This window comes from Lytechinus pictus, chromosome 3 (genome assembly GCF_037042905.1).
Source record: "Lytechinus pictus isolate F3 Inbred chromosome 3, Lp3.0, whole genome shotgun sequence".
Lineage (NCBI taxonomy): Eukaryota > Metazoa > Echinodermata > Echinoidea > Temnopleuroida > Toxopneustidae > Lytechinus > Lytechinus pictus.
This window is the reverse complement of record NC_087247.1, coordinates 5,328,992-5,345,269: the sequence shown is the minus strand read 5'-3', so window position 1 is coordinate 5,345,269 and position 16,278 is coordinate 5,328,992. Positions and strand designations below refer to the sequence as shown.

The window sequence follows — 16,278 nt, the reverse complement described above, 5'->3', positions numbered from 1 at the left end:
TTAATTGCATTGATTCAGCACCAGAAGCAATGTATCTTTCGATATCAATATGGATTTTCATCATTAAAGATAGGACAAGCATTTAGATAAATTCCCTTTTCAGCAAACCTCATCCGGAGCAAAAAAAGAACTTTGAAAAGTCATGTTAACTTTAAAAAGGCCGGCCTTTTTTTGCTATTCCATGACCGGGGGTGTTGGGTGTTTGCTTACTAAAACCCCAAAAGCTTCATAAAAAATTTCATGAAATAGTAGCTTTTTAGTTTAAATACATTTTTTCACATTCCTAATAGTACTGTTTGATACTTAACCTATGGATATGGATATCCGAAGAGTGTGGCATTTTCAATACTCTTACGTGCTCACACATTGTGGATAGTATCATTCGAAGAGTCACAATCTGAGCATACATCCTAGAGAAAGAACTATTTGGATCCAAAGAGTATTTACCTTCTCAGATGACATTATTCCAAGAATGTGCTACTTTGGCTAGTATCATCAGAAGATTGTGTTCCTTTGGATAATACTACTTTGTATAGAAAGCGTGACTCTCCGGATAATATTTATCCATAGACTGTGACTCATTGGATACTAATAATCAGGAATGTGTGATCTCTCGGGTAATTCGAAGAGTGTATTCCTTCGGATTATATTATCCGATCACACATTTCGGATAATATTATCCTGACGGTCACACTCTCCGAATAATACTATCCGAAGTCAACATTCCCCGGATAACATGATAAAAAAACACACACACTCTTCAGAAAACATTTTCCGAGAGATAACACTTATGGAAAGCCTATCAATATAAAGAATATAAACTTATGAATTATACAAAGTAAAATGATCATTTATTATCATCATAAGAGTGTAATCCTTTGAATAATATTATCCGCATCAAAGTAGTATTTTGGATATTTTCCGAAAGATAACACTTTTCGGATAATATCTGAAATATCACACCCTTCGGATAATGTTATCTGAAGGATCACGCACTTCGGATAATATTATCCGAAGAGTGTTACCTTTCACATTGTATTATCCGAAGAGTGATAATCATCACATAATGATATATACCTTTAATATATCAGGGTATACCTTAAGTGGGTAAAGTGGTAAGGAAACCTTAAAAGTGCGTGTGGTGGACAACGTACAACGGATTAAGTACACGAAAACCTGAGGATTAAGTTGGATTGATTTATTTATTAATTCATATTTCCCCGGGGTAGAACATTCAGCAAAAGTTGATTTTCCATGAGGCCCTGGATAAAAGAGGATACAAATATAATCAAATACAATGAATGAGGATAATTTATAAACATTCATAAGATATTGATATACAAATAAAATGACAATAAAAAATACATATTAGTATTACATAAATTGATACATCAAAAGTGATTACGAATGTATTTGATTTGGTACTATTTTTCTCTTTATTTATTAGTTTCTTTTTTGTTCTCTGAATAAGAAAGAATCGTACCGTTAGCTGAATTATGAGCAGTACTTTGTCGAGGATTGATTTTATGAGCTTTAACAATTTATTTACAAAATCTTTTTTTAAATAGTTTATTACCTCTTTCCTCCAGGCTGGACACACTGCTGTCGGGGGGGGGGGGGATGGGGCGAGTTCAAAATTGGTTACAAAAATCAGTTGGCATTCACATAAAAAATGTTTTCTTGTCTTTGTCTTTGATATGTACCAAAGCGTTCAAATCATTATGAATAAGTAAAATTAACAAATGAGTACAATATGTAGCTGTAACTGGTTACAGAGGGAAGAAATAAAATACGAGTCAGCTATGAAAACTCCTTTTCAAAAAGTCAAAGATCACTGCGACTTTCGGAAGCATCTGCTCAAGAAAATGCTGACAAGCCAGACAAAAAGGGGTAATCAAAACTCTGTCAAAGGAGTGTTCGAGCCCCCCCTCCCCCACCCCTTGCGCCTTAGGCCCCCAGTGATATGGCAATTGTCTTTAATTAAATGTATTACCATCAGCAAAATAACTCCTTTTTAATCTCTCTAGAATTAATGAATAGGTGCAAACCTTTATCAAACAACAATGAAGGCGCCATTCACGACCACAACAGAACGCAATGTTAGTATACAAACAGATACAATGGTCAATACACGCGTCTGATCATTCACTCGGCGCCATACGAGAACACATTGACTCACACTACGTAATACATTAAAACTACGTTACACTCTCCCGCTATTGACATAACATCTTCTCTGCCTTGAATCACACTTTCTCCGATCAAATATCTTAATTCTATATCTAGACTTAAACTCCTTATAATCCTACTGACTATGTAACATTATGGTATAAGCATAACATAAACTGAAAATTTGATTTAAAAGGCAAGTTTAACAGAGAAATGAAACTGATTCAAGCTCACCTGAAGGGCGAAGTGGAAGTGGTGTGAAGGTCAAGGCTAGCTTGGTGAAGCCTGCCACCAACGACCTACATGAGACATAATGGTCTCACGGGCCTAAAACATTTTCCATATACTCATGTGTTAAACTGGCACTTAAAACAATCATTCAAAAATAAGGATGAAATTCGGGGGTCGAATGTTTATTACCAGTGGATATGATATGTATCTGACAATCCATATCTAACAAGAAAGGGATCGCTCGACCTGCTCATTTTAAAAATAAATCGGCATTCATGAAGAAATCTCCTGAGGAATCAAATTCATCACCTGAAACAGTAAAATAGACCTAATCCTTCCGCCAGTCAAGATATAGTTAATGTTTGTGATATTTCTTCCCAATTTGGGAAAAGGAAGGTCAGTAGTTACCCTGAATGAATGAATGTTTTATTTAATGCAATGATAATAACAATTTTACAAATTTACAGCCGATCAGTTAGGATACATAAAAAGCAAAAATTATAATAATAGGAACATGAAAATAGCATGAATGCTAGTCAAGTATGGCCCCTTGTAGTTTTAGGCAGATAAAAACATCTGTAGCTTGTTAGTTAAGAATGAGCAATCGTGAGTGTACTAAATATACTCTATAATATATAAACAATGCCTACATAAGAATTTAACAAAAACGAACAGTATTTACATATATGAAAGATATAAATGATAGTAAAAATCCCATATAGATGATAACAAAACTTCAGTTTTCAAATAGATGTTCAACAACGCTTTACGAAAACTTGACCTAGATGGTTTATTTCCGATTTTTATTTGCAAACTAGATTCAGTGTAAGATGGACAATCACATTCATACACTTCGCTATATCAAAATTTAAAAAAAATGAGGATGGGTTGGTTTTAATGAATATCTTTTGTCTTCCCATTGTAAATAGGCACGTGCAACCATATGTATGCGCGTGTGTTCAAATTTGCCCATGCGTGCATTAATTTGATATGATTATTTACGCCTGATCAGGACTCGAACCTCAAACCTCTGTTTTTTTCTTAATTTGTAACTTCAACCATCATGACCACAGAGCTTAGATTACAAGCACACGCCACAACGCCCCGGTATCAAAGAGATATCCGCCAGTAGTGTTTTGGTTTGGATGGAAGGCAATAAAAACAATCTACGTATGGAGAAAATAGCAAAACTTGCTATATAAGCAATGAAATATTGCTTTTATCGCTGAAATGATGAAAGTCAGTCATGTTAGTGCGCTTGCATATGTTTTAAAAGGTCTGAACATTGCGTCAGTTTTTTTTTATTTTATCATCTATCCAAATCAGATATTACTCATTCATATCATATATCAATTTTAAATGATTCCGATATTTTTCCTTTGACAGTTCAATAAGCAACAATAAATTTGTATGTAACTCCAGATGAGTTATGCAGACTTAAGATCTATGTTCTGATATTTTCGATCAATTTCGGACTCGCTTTTATCTCTCTTTCTCTCTTTTATTCTCTCTCTCTCTCTCTTTATATAATATGTGTGTGAGGGTGTGTTGAAAAAAAAGGTGTGTGAGGTTGTGTGTGCGTGTGGGTGTGTGGGTAGGTACGGTGTGTGTGTGTTTTGTCATACACTTGATATTTCTACAATATTAAACATAATTGAATATTGAAGATAATGTGTATATAGGCCCTAATGTGGTTTTTAACGTATTAATCTGATTTTTTTTCCATTGAATCACTGCATTTCAAACCTATTGCAAAGGTGGGAACCGCTGCCTTCACTCCCCTCCATTACAAAAATATTCCGATCACTGCCAATACTATTCGCCTGACTTCTACACCCAAGGGTGACGTTTTCCACCTATTTTTATCCCATCTGCTCAACAAATGTGTTGGGCACGTGTGTTCGAAAAAAATGCTTGACCAACATGACCAAGGAATTATCGATGTCCATGGTCTAATTGAGAATGTTGTCTGTAAGAATTTGTGTATGTGTTGATGAGTTTCCCGAAAATGTTAAACGAAATATGTCTGAATTTTTACCCAAAGTAATTAAAACAGACGTCCACCTCTTCATCTGGACTTCTCAATAGCCCAAGCCTGGATATGCAGCGATACGGATATTGGTGTCCACAAAATGTTTGTTGCAACATCCGTTTTATCAAATTGCTTTCATTGAGCATGGTGCAACAGCTCGTCGGAAGCTCTTGGCTTTAGATCAATTATGATATCAATAGCAGCGGCAAAGCTGAGCATTAAATAAAATAACTCGAACTTCTCTAAGTAATGAGTGTAGGTATCGATTGCAATCGATAAGTCCAACTTGCAAACATTGTAGCTTCTCCGCATCTCGAAATCCCATCAAAAGAGCTACACATCTTAAAGATGAGCTAGTGTTACATAAAAACAGGAAGACTCTCTATATACTCAAACAAAAATGTTCAAATGATTTTTGGATAAGCATCGCATGTCTTAGTTTCATGTTTTGTTTTTCGTTCGCATCTCAAAGCTGACGTCTATGACCAAACGCACGGAAGGAATTTTTGAGAATCGTATAAATAGGGAAAAGTTTGCTGGTAGCAGCATCAGAATCTTCTTAGAGCAACAAACCGAATCTTGAAGAGCAACAGGTTGGACCTAGTGCTAGTCTCTCGAGGTGAACAAATAAGTGGTAAGGAAGCTAGTATATATATTTTTTTCTTCTGCGATGTAGCATTAATTCTATACGGTTGTTTCTGTTTATGGCTTGCGTACATGTTATTTGCAATTACATAGCAAAATGCCGAATTCGTTAATGAACGAAATTAATGTTTGCATGGCAATAAAGACAAATTCTCCAAATTGTATTTTCTTCTCCTTATTATTAATTATTATTATTTATTATCGTTTCTCTACAGGTTTCCAAGCATGTATTACACCAATGTAATAGCCGCCTTGGCTCTGGTTTTATTCCTTGCTGTTATTTCGAATGGAGCACCTCGTAAGTTTTACTTCCAACATTGATATACAAACCTGCGCTCATAATGAGCATATCGTAATGACCTATTCAGAGAAGAAAAGTATACAAAAATGTAAACTTATCATAATGTGGCTTGAATATTATATTGCAGTTTTTACGAATGAATGTTAAGTCACAAATGTGAGAGTAATTTATGTAAGGACTACATTTTTCAAGATTTCATTATTTTGAAATTGCATAAAAAATAAAGTTTGAGCATTTTAATTCTAATCTGCTGCTGTGATCATTTATCTCCCTGTTCTTTAAATTTTTTTGTAATAATATAGTAAGGTTAGTAATAATGAAGAGTGATGCAACGAAAATAATTTTCTCGGTGACTTATTGCAGATTCGAACAAATGTACAAGAGGAGTAAGCGGTACCGTGTGTGGCGATAATGGTGTTACCTACGATGATGCCTGCGACGTCGATGACGACGACGATGACACGAACGGAAATGGAGGAGTACATGTTGCCCACTCAGGGCCGTGCAATCGCGGAGGAGGTCAAGCTCCTCCTGCAGCCCCACGTGCTCCTGCACCACCCGCTCGTGCTCCCGCACCACAAGCTCCAATAGGACCATACTCTCCCGCCATTCCTCATGCTCCTCCAGCACGTGCCCCAAGTTATGCTCCTGTTGCTCCAGGCGGAGGTGTCAATGGTGATACAAGTGGAGAGACTGGGTATGAACAGTCACCTTCTGTTGGATATGCTCCAGCCGCTCCCGCTGTTGGCTACGCTCCCGTTGCACCAGCTGTTGGTTATGCTCCTGCTGCACCAGCTGTTGGTCATGCTCCTGCAGTTGGTTATGGTCCCGCTGTAGGTTACGCTCCAGCTGGCACAGATGTCGGCTATGCTCCTGCTTCTGGTGATTCTGGCTATGATTACGCGTACGAAGATAACAGCGACAGCAGTGAAGAAGGATACGGCTATTATGAGTATTATAGTGAGTCTTCTAAACCAGTGAAATAATCCATTAATCCAGCAAGATAGTAAATAACAATGAAAAATTAGAATCTTAACATTATGGGCATACGATTACTGGGTTTACTCTGACGAGTTAAAGAAGGGTCCATGAACGGACGTGAAACCATTCTCTGTTTATCCTAAGTTCAGGTGACATGATTAATGTTCTACCTTGTAATTGGTAATTTGCGCATTGAATGACAATCAACGATTGCTCACCCAACGTATGTTAAAATATCATTAGTAATGGCATGTTCCTTGATAATTATGGATGCTGGTCCTGATCCCATTACAATCTAATATGCTCGAAAGGCTCTATACCCTTACAAAATTGCTTGAACATCGTCTTCTTTTGGAGAAAACAAAAACTAACAAATTGTGTTTTTTTTTCATGCAGTTTACGTAGCTCCTGCCGCAGGTCCTGTCGGTTTTGCACCAGCTCCAGCAGCCCCCACTGCTCCAGGTGGGCCTGCATACGCTCCAGGTGCAGGAGGAGCCGATGGGTGTGGTGCACACGATAGCGGAGAAGGATGTAGCGGTGGTGCAGGTGCAGTTGGGTTTGCGCCAGCTCCAGGTGGCCAAGCTTTTGCTCCATCTGTTCCAGGATATTCACCAGCTGGACCTGCTTTCGCACCGGTCGGTGGTGATGGTGGTTGTGGAGATTCGGGTAGCGGGGAAGGATGTGAAGGTGATGAATCTGATGGTGAGGATAGCGGAAGTGACGAAGGGGATTACTCCGGTGCTCCAGGCGGTGCTGCCGCTCCAGGAGGTGCTGCTGCTCCTGCGCCTGGCGCCCCACGTGCTCCCGCTCCAGGACTCCCACAGGCACCTCCAGCACGTGCACCTGTTCCTCCACCACGTGCTCCGAGTCCTCCACTGAGACCTCATGCTCCCGTTCCTGCTCCTCCTGCTCCTTCGGCACCTGCTGGTAAAGATGATTCTAAAGAGAAAACAGCTGATGCTCCGGAGCCTCCAAGAGCTCCTTCCCCTGCTTCTCCGTCTGCACCGAAAGCACCCGCTCCATCACCTGCTCCTCCTGCTGCTCCTGCACCAAAAGCTCCTTCTGGTGGTTGTGCACCGGGCGATGCCGGATGCAGTGATGGTGGTGATAATGGAGGAGATGAATGCACGGACTCGGGCTGTAAAGATGATGACGATAATAATGGTATGGCTCATCAAAATCTTCCCATCGCAATTAGAATTTATTGACAATGGAATTATCAAAAAAGCGATTGTGAATGATGAGATGAGTATAATTGGCGACTTTTTTTTATTCCCTTCTTTACATGTACTTACAACCACTATATAAATTATTTCGCCCATGTTATTATCAATATTTTCCCCATTACTTCATTAAATTTGAAACATGCCAATATTTTCCTAATCCGATCATGAAAGTTTATCTGTGTTGGCAGAAGACAATGCTTTTTTTTCTCAACACACTGATTTTTTTTCGGAAGCTATATCGCGTCACAGCAATGATAAAGCCTTCAGTAAATATCTAATGTATTCAGAACAAATAATATGCGTGATAAAATTCTAAAACATCGTGTTTACATTGATCTTATCTTGTTCAATTCAATTTATTTCATTTTCATGCACACATAAAACACATAAGTAATATAAATTTGATGCAAATTAACGGATCAACATCATTTTTATTTGCTTTGCTTCACAGTTGCAGCTCTTCATGAAAGGATTGGCTCCCTATGAATGGAAACATGAAAGGCTATATGGACATGCTATATCATCGACATGTACAATGCAGGACTCGACCAGAAATTCTCACGCAGTAAAAAAAAGGCTTTGAGACTAGATAATATATATGTTTGTTTTACGCGTGATGAGTTAATGAAGCTCGAGGATCGAGGAGTATTATTATTTTGCTTCACGTGTTAATTTAGTTATCATTCAGATAATTTATTTAGATGCTAACACGAGTATATCGCAATACTTATTATTTGCAAAGCGAAACAAAAATAATTTACTGGTTTATTTATAGTATTTATGATTTATTTATTTTTACATATTTAAAATGATTTATTCGCTATTCTAATATCGTGTTATCATTATTATTATATATTCTATATAACATAATATGAATATCTGAATAATCTTGTTGACATCAGTTGCAAAACGATATTACCTGATTAGATAATTATTTATCGCTCTTTCCATTATAATTTACATTGATATATTGATCTGTCATTGTTTATTATGAAAACGAAATAAAAAAAGTTTTCGAATGTGGATTTGATGTTCCGATTTGTAATAAACTTTTTTCTGATGTACATGAATGTAATAGACGTATTGTAATGTATAAAGTATTCTAATAAATTATGAAATTACATTGAATATAAGAGTGAAGTTACTGAAAGGAAATAAGTTAGAAAAATTTGCCGGTGGAAAAGAAATATTTTTATAAGACCGAGAAAGAGGGAAAGGGAGAGATAGAGTGAGAGAAAGGGAGAGAGAGAAGTGGAAGAAGAAGACATAATATAAAAGGTGAGGGGAAATGAATATATATATATATATATATATATATATATATATATAATTGTGATGAGCAAGGACCTAAACATTGCGTGGGTGCTTCAGTGAGTAATATATTGGCGAAGAAGTTCAAAAAGCATTGAAGCTAGAGACGTAGCCTGTATTTCTTCAACTTTGATTAGTACAAGCTTTCGGCCATTTAGTTGGGCCTTCTTCATGTATCTGAAGATGTAAAATACATAATGGCTTAACAATTACCATGCATATATTTTGATTAATTTACTAAATATAGGTATATCTTAAAAGAAAATGTTTTACATCGGTAATGTTTAATTAGGATTATCCAATAGCTATTAAAATCAATTAAGTTTACGCAGATTTTTATAACAAACATTTTTGCATTGGTAATGCTTCATTAAGATTATCCAAAAGCTATTAAAATAGATTAAGTTTGCACAGATTTTTATTACAAATATTTTATGAAAGTATGTACTCAATATGTACTCAATATATATTATACAGTACATACACCACAATATTTCTATATACTTTCATAAAATATTTGTAATAAAAATCTGTGCAAACTCAATCTATTTTAATAGCTTTTGGATAATCTTAATTAAGCATTACCAATGCAATACAACTTCTTTTGAGATATATACTATTTTGAGATATATGTATTATTATACAATTTGGGATATATGTATCATACAGCACACATAACTTTCCAAAAAATGTTTGTAATAAAAATCTGCGTAAACTTAATTGATTTTAATAGCTATTGGATAATCCTAATTAAACATTACCGATGTAAAGCATTTTCTTTTAAGATATACCTATATTTAGTAAATTAATCCAAATATATGCATGGTAATTGTTAAGCCATTATGTCTTTTACATCTTCAGATACCTGAAGAAGGCCCAACTAAATGGCCGAAAGCTTGTACTAATCAAAGTTGAAGAAATACAGGCTACGTCTCTAGCTTCAATGCTTTTTGAGCTTCTTCGCCAATATATATATATATATATATAACTTAATCAGTCAACTAATTGGCAAAACTGGCACACAAGCAATGTTCCAGTGAAATTACGTTTTCACTCAAGCAATCTATATAAATTTAAATTCTTATTTTCCTTCATTTTCACAGCAAATAACACAAATTATTACATAACATAGATCATTGTAATAACTTCCTACTGATGATAACAAAGTCTACGAAATAAAAAAAAAAAATATTTTGATTTATCGACAATGTATTATGTAAATATATGTTGAATGGAGGCAATCAAAGGCCCAACTCTCTTATTTTCTTTCCGATTCGATATACCTCTTATTTTCTTCGTTCATTTGATCAAGTCATTTATTCAAACCAAGCTGTTCGCAAATTGCCTTTGGTTTTTTTAAGACCAAGTCCACTCTAAAAGTAGGTTTATTTGAATAAACAGAGCAAATGTATAAATCTAAATCAACTGTTGTCTTTGAATAATAGGCCTACTTTCTTTATGTTCTTAAACTTTCTTCTCACTTTATTCGACATTCAAACTCAACCAAAGACCATAAGTATATACTTAAAAAAGGAAATAAGCCAAGGTCACGAGCTAATGAATTACATAAATGATATATAATTATACACGTAAATGTATTACATAAGAATGTTCACGTTTTTTTAAGGATTTTGATACATAATGGTAACCCTGAAAGTCTCATCTAAGAAGGGTCTATGAAGAATGTGCGTTATATCTTACTCAGTCAGTCTCTACGGGGTTATACTCTCAAGAAAACGTTGGTCTCATAAATTGTAACTTTAATTTTTAAAAACGTTCAATGTAAAATTGTGAAAGTTAAAATGGCTAAGGTAAAACTATAGCAGGGGTAAGATTTAAAAAAAAAGAACCTCGTATTCGATTAATCCTAACCACAATCTTACTCGATTGTGAGTCACTAATTATGACTAGCGATCCGTGGCGTACCTAGGATTTTCCACAGGGGGGGGGGGCAAAACCGTCCGCCAAAAAAATTGACAAGCAAAAAAAAAAAAAAAAAAAAAAAAAGGTCTTCAATCGCAAATGAAGGATTTCGTACCAGAAAAAAATTTGACAAGCAAAAAAAAAGGGTATTTCAAGCTCGTCAGGGGGGGGGGGCAAGGATACGTCCTTTGCATGGGTTGTGGCTCGTCAGGGGGGCAGACTGCCCCCTCTGCCCCCCCCCCCCGTAGGTACGATAGTGCTAGCGATCCTCTTCTTTGATTATGACTAGCAATCCTCTTCTTTGATTATGAATGGCAACCCTATAATACGATTATCTTACTTGATAATGAATAGATACCTTATTTTATTTGTTATGATTAGTGACCCTCTTACCTCTTAATTATTACTAGCGGCCATCTATCCTAGAATGGCAGCGACCCTACTAGTTGATTGTGATGAGCGACCCTCCTCTGGTATTATAAATAGAAACAATTCGTTGACTATGACTAACGAGCCTTATGAATAATGACCCTAATATGAGAACCAACTCTTTCTCCGATTAAGGACTAGCGGTCCTTATAGGGCTAGCGGGTATCAAGACTAATGCTACTTCTAATTAGAGGACGGGCCCTGTGTGTAAAAATGGTTCACAATTTTCGGCCCATTAGTACACAAGCGAGGAAGTTAAGCGTTTTTAGTACTGCTATGTATTAGCCCTTCCCTTTGTTGAACTTTTTTTTATATCTCTTTATTATTTTTTGCCAGTTTTAGCTTTGTAAATTTGACCACAGCAATTTTTTCCAACCTTTCAATGTTTACTTTTTGTCATTATTACCTATGGCACTCAAAAAGGGTTGAAGATCCCATCTCCAAAAAATCAAATCAAACTAAAGAAGTAAATAAATGAAAAAGGGGAAATGCAATAGCACCCGGCACACGAACACAAACGAACCTCTCCTTTACACCGCCTTAGTTTTGCATCTGTTTATAAATCGACACTATACAGTGCGTCCCACAAAAAACGAAACCGAGATTTAGCGATGATTTACCATAACTTAATAATAAATACAATAGACAAATGATCTACCAATGCACAGCTTAGAATCTCCTCTTTCATCTGAAATTACTTAGATTATTCCTCATTCACGCATCAGTGAGCAAAAACAATTTTAAGAAAGGATGCCAAAAACTCATTTGGCGGGGGTATCTGAATTTCAAAAATAAAACCACATGCCTAAAAAGTTCAATATCTGCTTTTTTATTTGATACCTTAATCACAAAAATGGTCAAGAAGTAAAAAAAAGTTATGTTCCCTCGAAACAATGCTTGTATTTCCATAATTTCATTAACTCTTACTATGCCAGGCCCAATACCCCTGTAGTGCCAGGGATATTCGAGGGAATCCTAAATTGACCGAAACGTAAGCAGAGACTGATTTTAAAACGGCCATAACTCTTTACCCGTACGTTGTATAATGAAACCTTCTACACATGAAATGATGCATGGTTCATGGACTTTATGATCATGTTATGACCTTTCATATTTGCAATTGGAAAAATTAAGAAAAGATGAACTATTTTACATCGTTTTTTTTTCAATAAGTAAAACCTAGAAAATTATGATTTCATGAACATTTCAAAGAGTAAATAACCTGAGTAATTGCAGATATACCAAGAAATTAAGAAGATAAAATGAAAGTTCAATATTTACCCTTTCAAATGACGTATCTATTGATGAAATTGAACAAACAAAAATATGAAAAATAATGCTCTTTTGAATGAAATACTATTTTGCTATTCAAGTTATTTCCTCTGAAATACGAGATGGTTTATACACACGCAATTGAAACCGACCTTTTCCAAAAAAAGGCATTGTCGTCGATCAAGTGACCAATCACAGCACAGCTGCGATCCCCACGCAAACACACACAATAATATATTAGAGCCATGTATCTTCACTGTGCAGCCAACCGTACCCTTACATTCGTGTAGTCTTCAAAACAAGACCCTGTAATTTTTCAGAATGCGCGGTATTCCGCAACAACCGCTATGGGGGAAAAATTATTAGTGCAGAGTAAATTTTATGTCATTTAAATTCTTGTCAATATTGTCGTAATGCAAAACATGTTTTAGAAAAATCGTAACCTGTATACGATATGTGGTGTGCGATGCACTCAACTATATACTGTTTTGGATAATGTAGGCGATTTATATCCAGTGTCGGCAACAAACATATTTTGCGACCCACTCAACTATCGTTCTAAAGCATAAATCAGTGTAAAGTTTGGTCATATTTTGTCAGGGTCTATTCGTCGTACATACTATACGGGCTTCGTACTGTAACAAAGTTATTGCCAGTCACAAGGAGACAAAATATACTAAACTAAAGATGATATATTGAAATATAGATAAAGAGGGATCGGACAGTTTCAATACTAACAGGTTTGGGGTGTAAAATCCCACAAATGATATGGGCGTTCTTGGCAAAGTACACAAAACTAAGAAAAAATGAAGGGGACTTTGCCCCACTATTTCCGGCAAAGGACCTGGCTAAATTGTAACTTCTCTATTTTGTTATGAAATAAAGATGATTTGTATAGAGAGAGGGAGATAAAGATCTCTGGAAAAAAATATTTTGAAATATGATCATATCTGATCTTTGTAGCCGCATCTATGAAAATATATTAATCTGGGCCAACTATGCATCTCGTAAATGCTAAGGAATGGACAATAGATGCCGGATATTCTTTTTCGTGTGGAAAATATAATGCAATATAAATATGAAAATATAATGACAATTTTAGACAAGAAAAGGGCCTCATTGCATATTTTGTCTTTGAATAATTGATTATTTTCAAACTTTAGGCTTTATTCATTCCGTGAGCGAGCATACATAAAGCAAGCGGTTTGAAAAAAAAGGCAACGGTCTTCATCGACATGCCAGGAAGCCCAATGGGATCTTTATTTGATATAAAATTGTAGCTGAACAGTGAAAGAACGATAAACATAACAGGTAAAATTCATTCTGTGGACATTTCATGATGGGGGTGAAATATTCATTATATCTGCTTCGGTATTAAAAAGAATAATCTTCGACCAAAGTAGCCACCTGTCTGATAGCGACTACATTTTATTGTTCATGCCACCAAGTCATGAACAATAGATGCCCAGATTCTCTTTCATGAGGAATGTCTAATCCGCGCTCCCTCCTGACCTATTATCGAGGAGAGCAATTTAGCACAGGATGTTCATAGAAATCCGGCCACGCGCGCGTCTTTTGATTTGACAATTGAATACTTTCAAAGGTTCCGATACGAACAATAACTTTTCTCTCCGTTGAGATCAAGATTATAATTCCTCTGTCTCTTTCCCCAACACCTTCCATTGACTTATTGCCATTAAAATACATAATTTTTATTCAAATATTTGTTTCGACTTTAAGACATTTAGCATCGATATTTATGCGTCAAATTTCCTGTAATCTAAATGATGATGATGATGATAATGATGATAGGGATGATGGTAAAGATGGCATGGATAATGTCGAGAATGATAACAAGAAATCACGGGGGAAACAGCACACCTCCGCCGCCACGACCACCAGCACAAACACTGGCATCGTTACTTCCACTTATCAAAAGCATAAAGAAAAACAAATAGTTTAAAATAATTAAATTTACTTGTAGCTGAAGCCTATTTTGCATAATTAGAAATAAAGTATAAAGATGAGATTTAAGATTGAAGAAATGTATAGGCTATATAATCCTTGACAAATCAAAAATAGAGGAAATTGAAAGATAAAAAGAGGAAACAGAAATAACGAAGCAATGGGGTGTGAAGGAAGAAATTACTAACAATTTGTAGAAATTTAGATCTTTATAATTTGTTGAATCTTAAGATTGTTTATTCAAATAATATGTTTGTAATGGATTAAAGATATTGCTTTCGACAATATAAGAAATTATATTTTCTACACCTCTTTATTTGTGATATTTATAATTACCCCGTCATTAAAAATATAAATCTAGTAAGGATTAATTTAACTTCCCCTTCCCTGAAATAAAAAATGAAATGAACATTATTTGCTGTTCAAATGATATATAAGTGACACCACTAAATTTCTTTATACCGTGCATTGTCAATATTTTATTCATGCGGTAGGACTTATGCACAATTAACATACTCGATATGTTAGTACATTTCACATTTCCAATTATCAAATTAGATTCATTTATTTTATTTTTTTCATTTAGTAGTAATCCAGTTTATGCTACCAGATTTGGCATATGAGCTCAGCGTGTAGGGGAATATACCCATTATCTTTTTGCTGGCAAAAAGGGAGAACCAAAATAAAGCGGATCATCGGAAGAAATTATACATTGATTGATATAAATTATTTCTATCTAATAAAACAAATGAGGAAGAATGAAAAAAAAAACGCATTACGGAAAATGCATGACATTCACAGAATTTTGTAAATAAAAGATCATGGAAAGTGCGTTTACTCGCTCGATTCGCTCACTCACATTTTTCTCTTTTTTTATCTTCCTTACACCCATCATATTTTTTAATTCACCCTTGTCTCATTGACAACATATATTTTGTTGATGATCAAAATAATATTTAGGTTTCTTTCCGTAACCGATGCAAATTTGATGTTTATTTTTTCCACCAAACTTGGTACGTAATTTGGTGTTGTTATCAAATTTGCTTGATTCATTTTTTTTCATTTAGTAGTACATGCTATCAGATTTGACATATGAGCTCAGCGTGTAGGGGAATTTACCCATCATCTTTTTGCTGGCAACATAAAATCATAATTTTTTCATTATTTCATACTTGTGTGAATAATATGTCTCCCTTACAATGAAATAAGTTGCAGCAAAAAAGTATTTAATGCATTAAATCAGTTGTCAATTCAATTTTTCTAGTGCTTGGTGGAAAAAAAATGAATAAACCTAATTTCATATAATAAAATACAGAGGAACAAGTGGAGATGTGACATCATCAGCCCACCTAATGAATATTCATGACAACTGTTTTCATAAAATATTGCTAAATTATAAAATTCAATAACTTTGTTATTTGTTATCCGATTTTGATGAAATTTTCGGTTTTTTGCTCAGTGAATTCTGCTCTATTTATAAAACTATAAATACTTTCAGCCCGGACCATCCCTTTAATACTAAGAAGAATGTGAAGGAGAAGAATAATGATAATGATAATTATAATAACAATAATGATAATAATGATTATGATAATAGTAATACTAATAATGATAATATTAATAACAATAATAAATGAATAAATAAATAATGAGTGTGATGATTGCAGTGCGCAGACGAAAGTTGGAAATGACAGGCTTCTTTACTCGTGTATTTATAACGAGAAAAATTTTGTGAGAATGCTAAAAACAATGTATAAGACCTTTGCCTCCCCCCCCAAAAAAAAAAAAAAAAA

The 16,278-nt window shown here is 35.1% G+C and overlaps 1 protein-coding gene across 1 annotated transcript; it reads left to right on the top strand.

Annotated features, from left to right (window-relative positions):
• Positions 1–4,310: 4,310 nt before the first annotated feature.
• On the top strand, positions 4,311–7,567 carry LOC129256575 (skin secretory protein xP2-like). Its single transcript, XM_064097918.1, has 3 exons — positions 4,311–4,371; positions 5,742–6,338; positions 6,756–7,567. Exons 1-3 carry the CDS (start codon positions 4,311–4,313, stop codon positions 7,565–7,567), a joined length of 1,470 nt encoding a protein of 489 aa, XP_063953988.1.
• Positions 7,568–16,278: the final 8,711 nt, after the last annotated feature.

Bases quoted from the DNA above. Each gene is read 5' to 3' on its own strand.
- LOC129256575 (XM_064097918.1), top strand. From the start codon at position 4,311: ATGCTTGACCAACATGACCAAGGAATTATCGATGTCCATGGTCTAATT. The intron at 4,372-5,741 runs GTAAGAATTTGT...GACTTATTGCAG, and splicing joins TCTAATTGAGAATGTTGTCT to ATTCGAACAAATGTACAAGA. The intron at 6,339-6,755 runs GTGAGTCTTCTA...TTTTTCATGCAG, and splicing joins CGGCTATTATGAGTATTATA to TTTACGTAGCTCCTGCCGCA.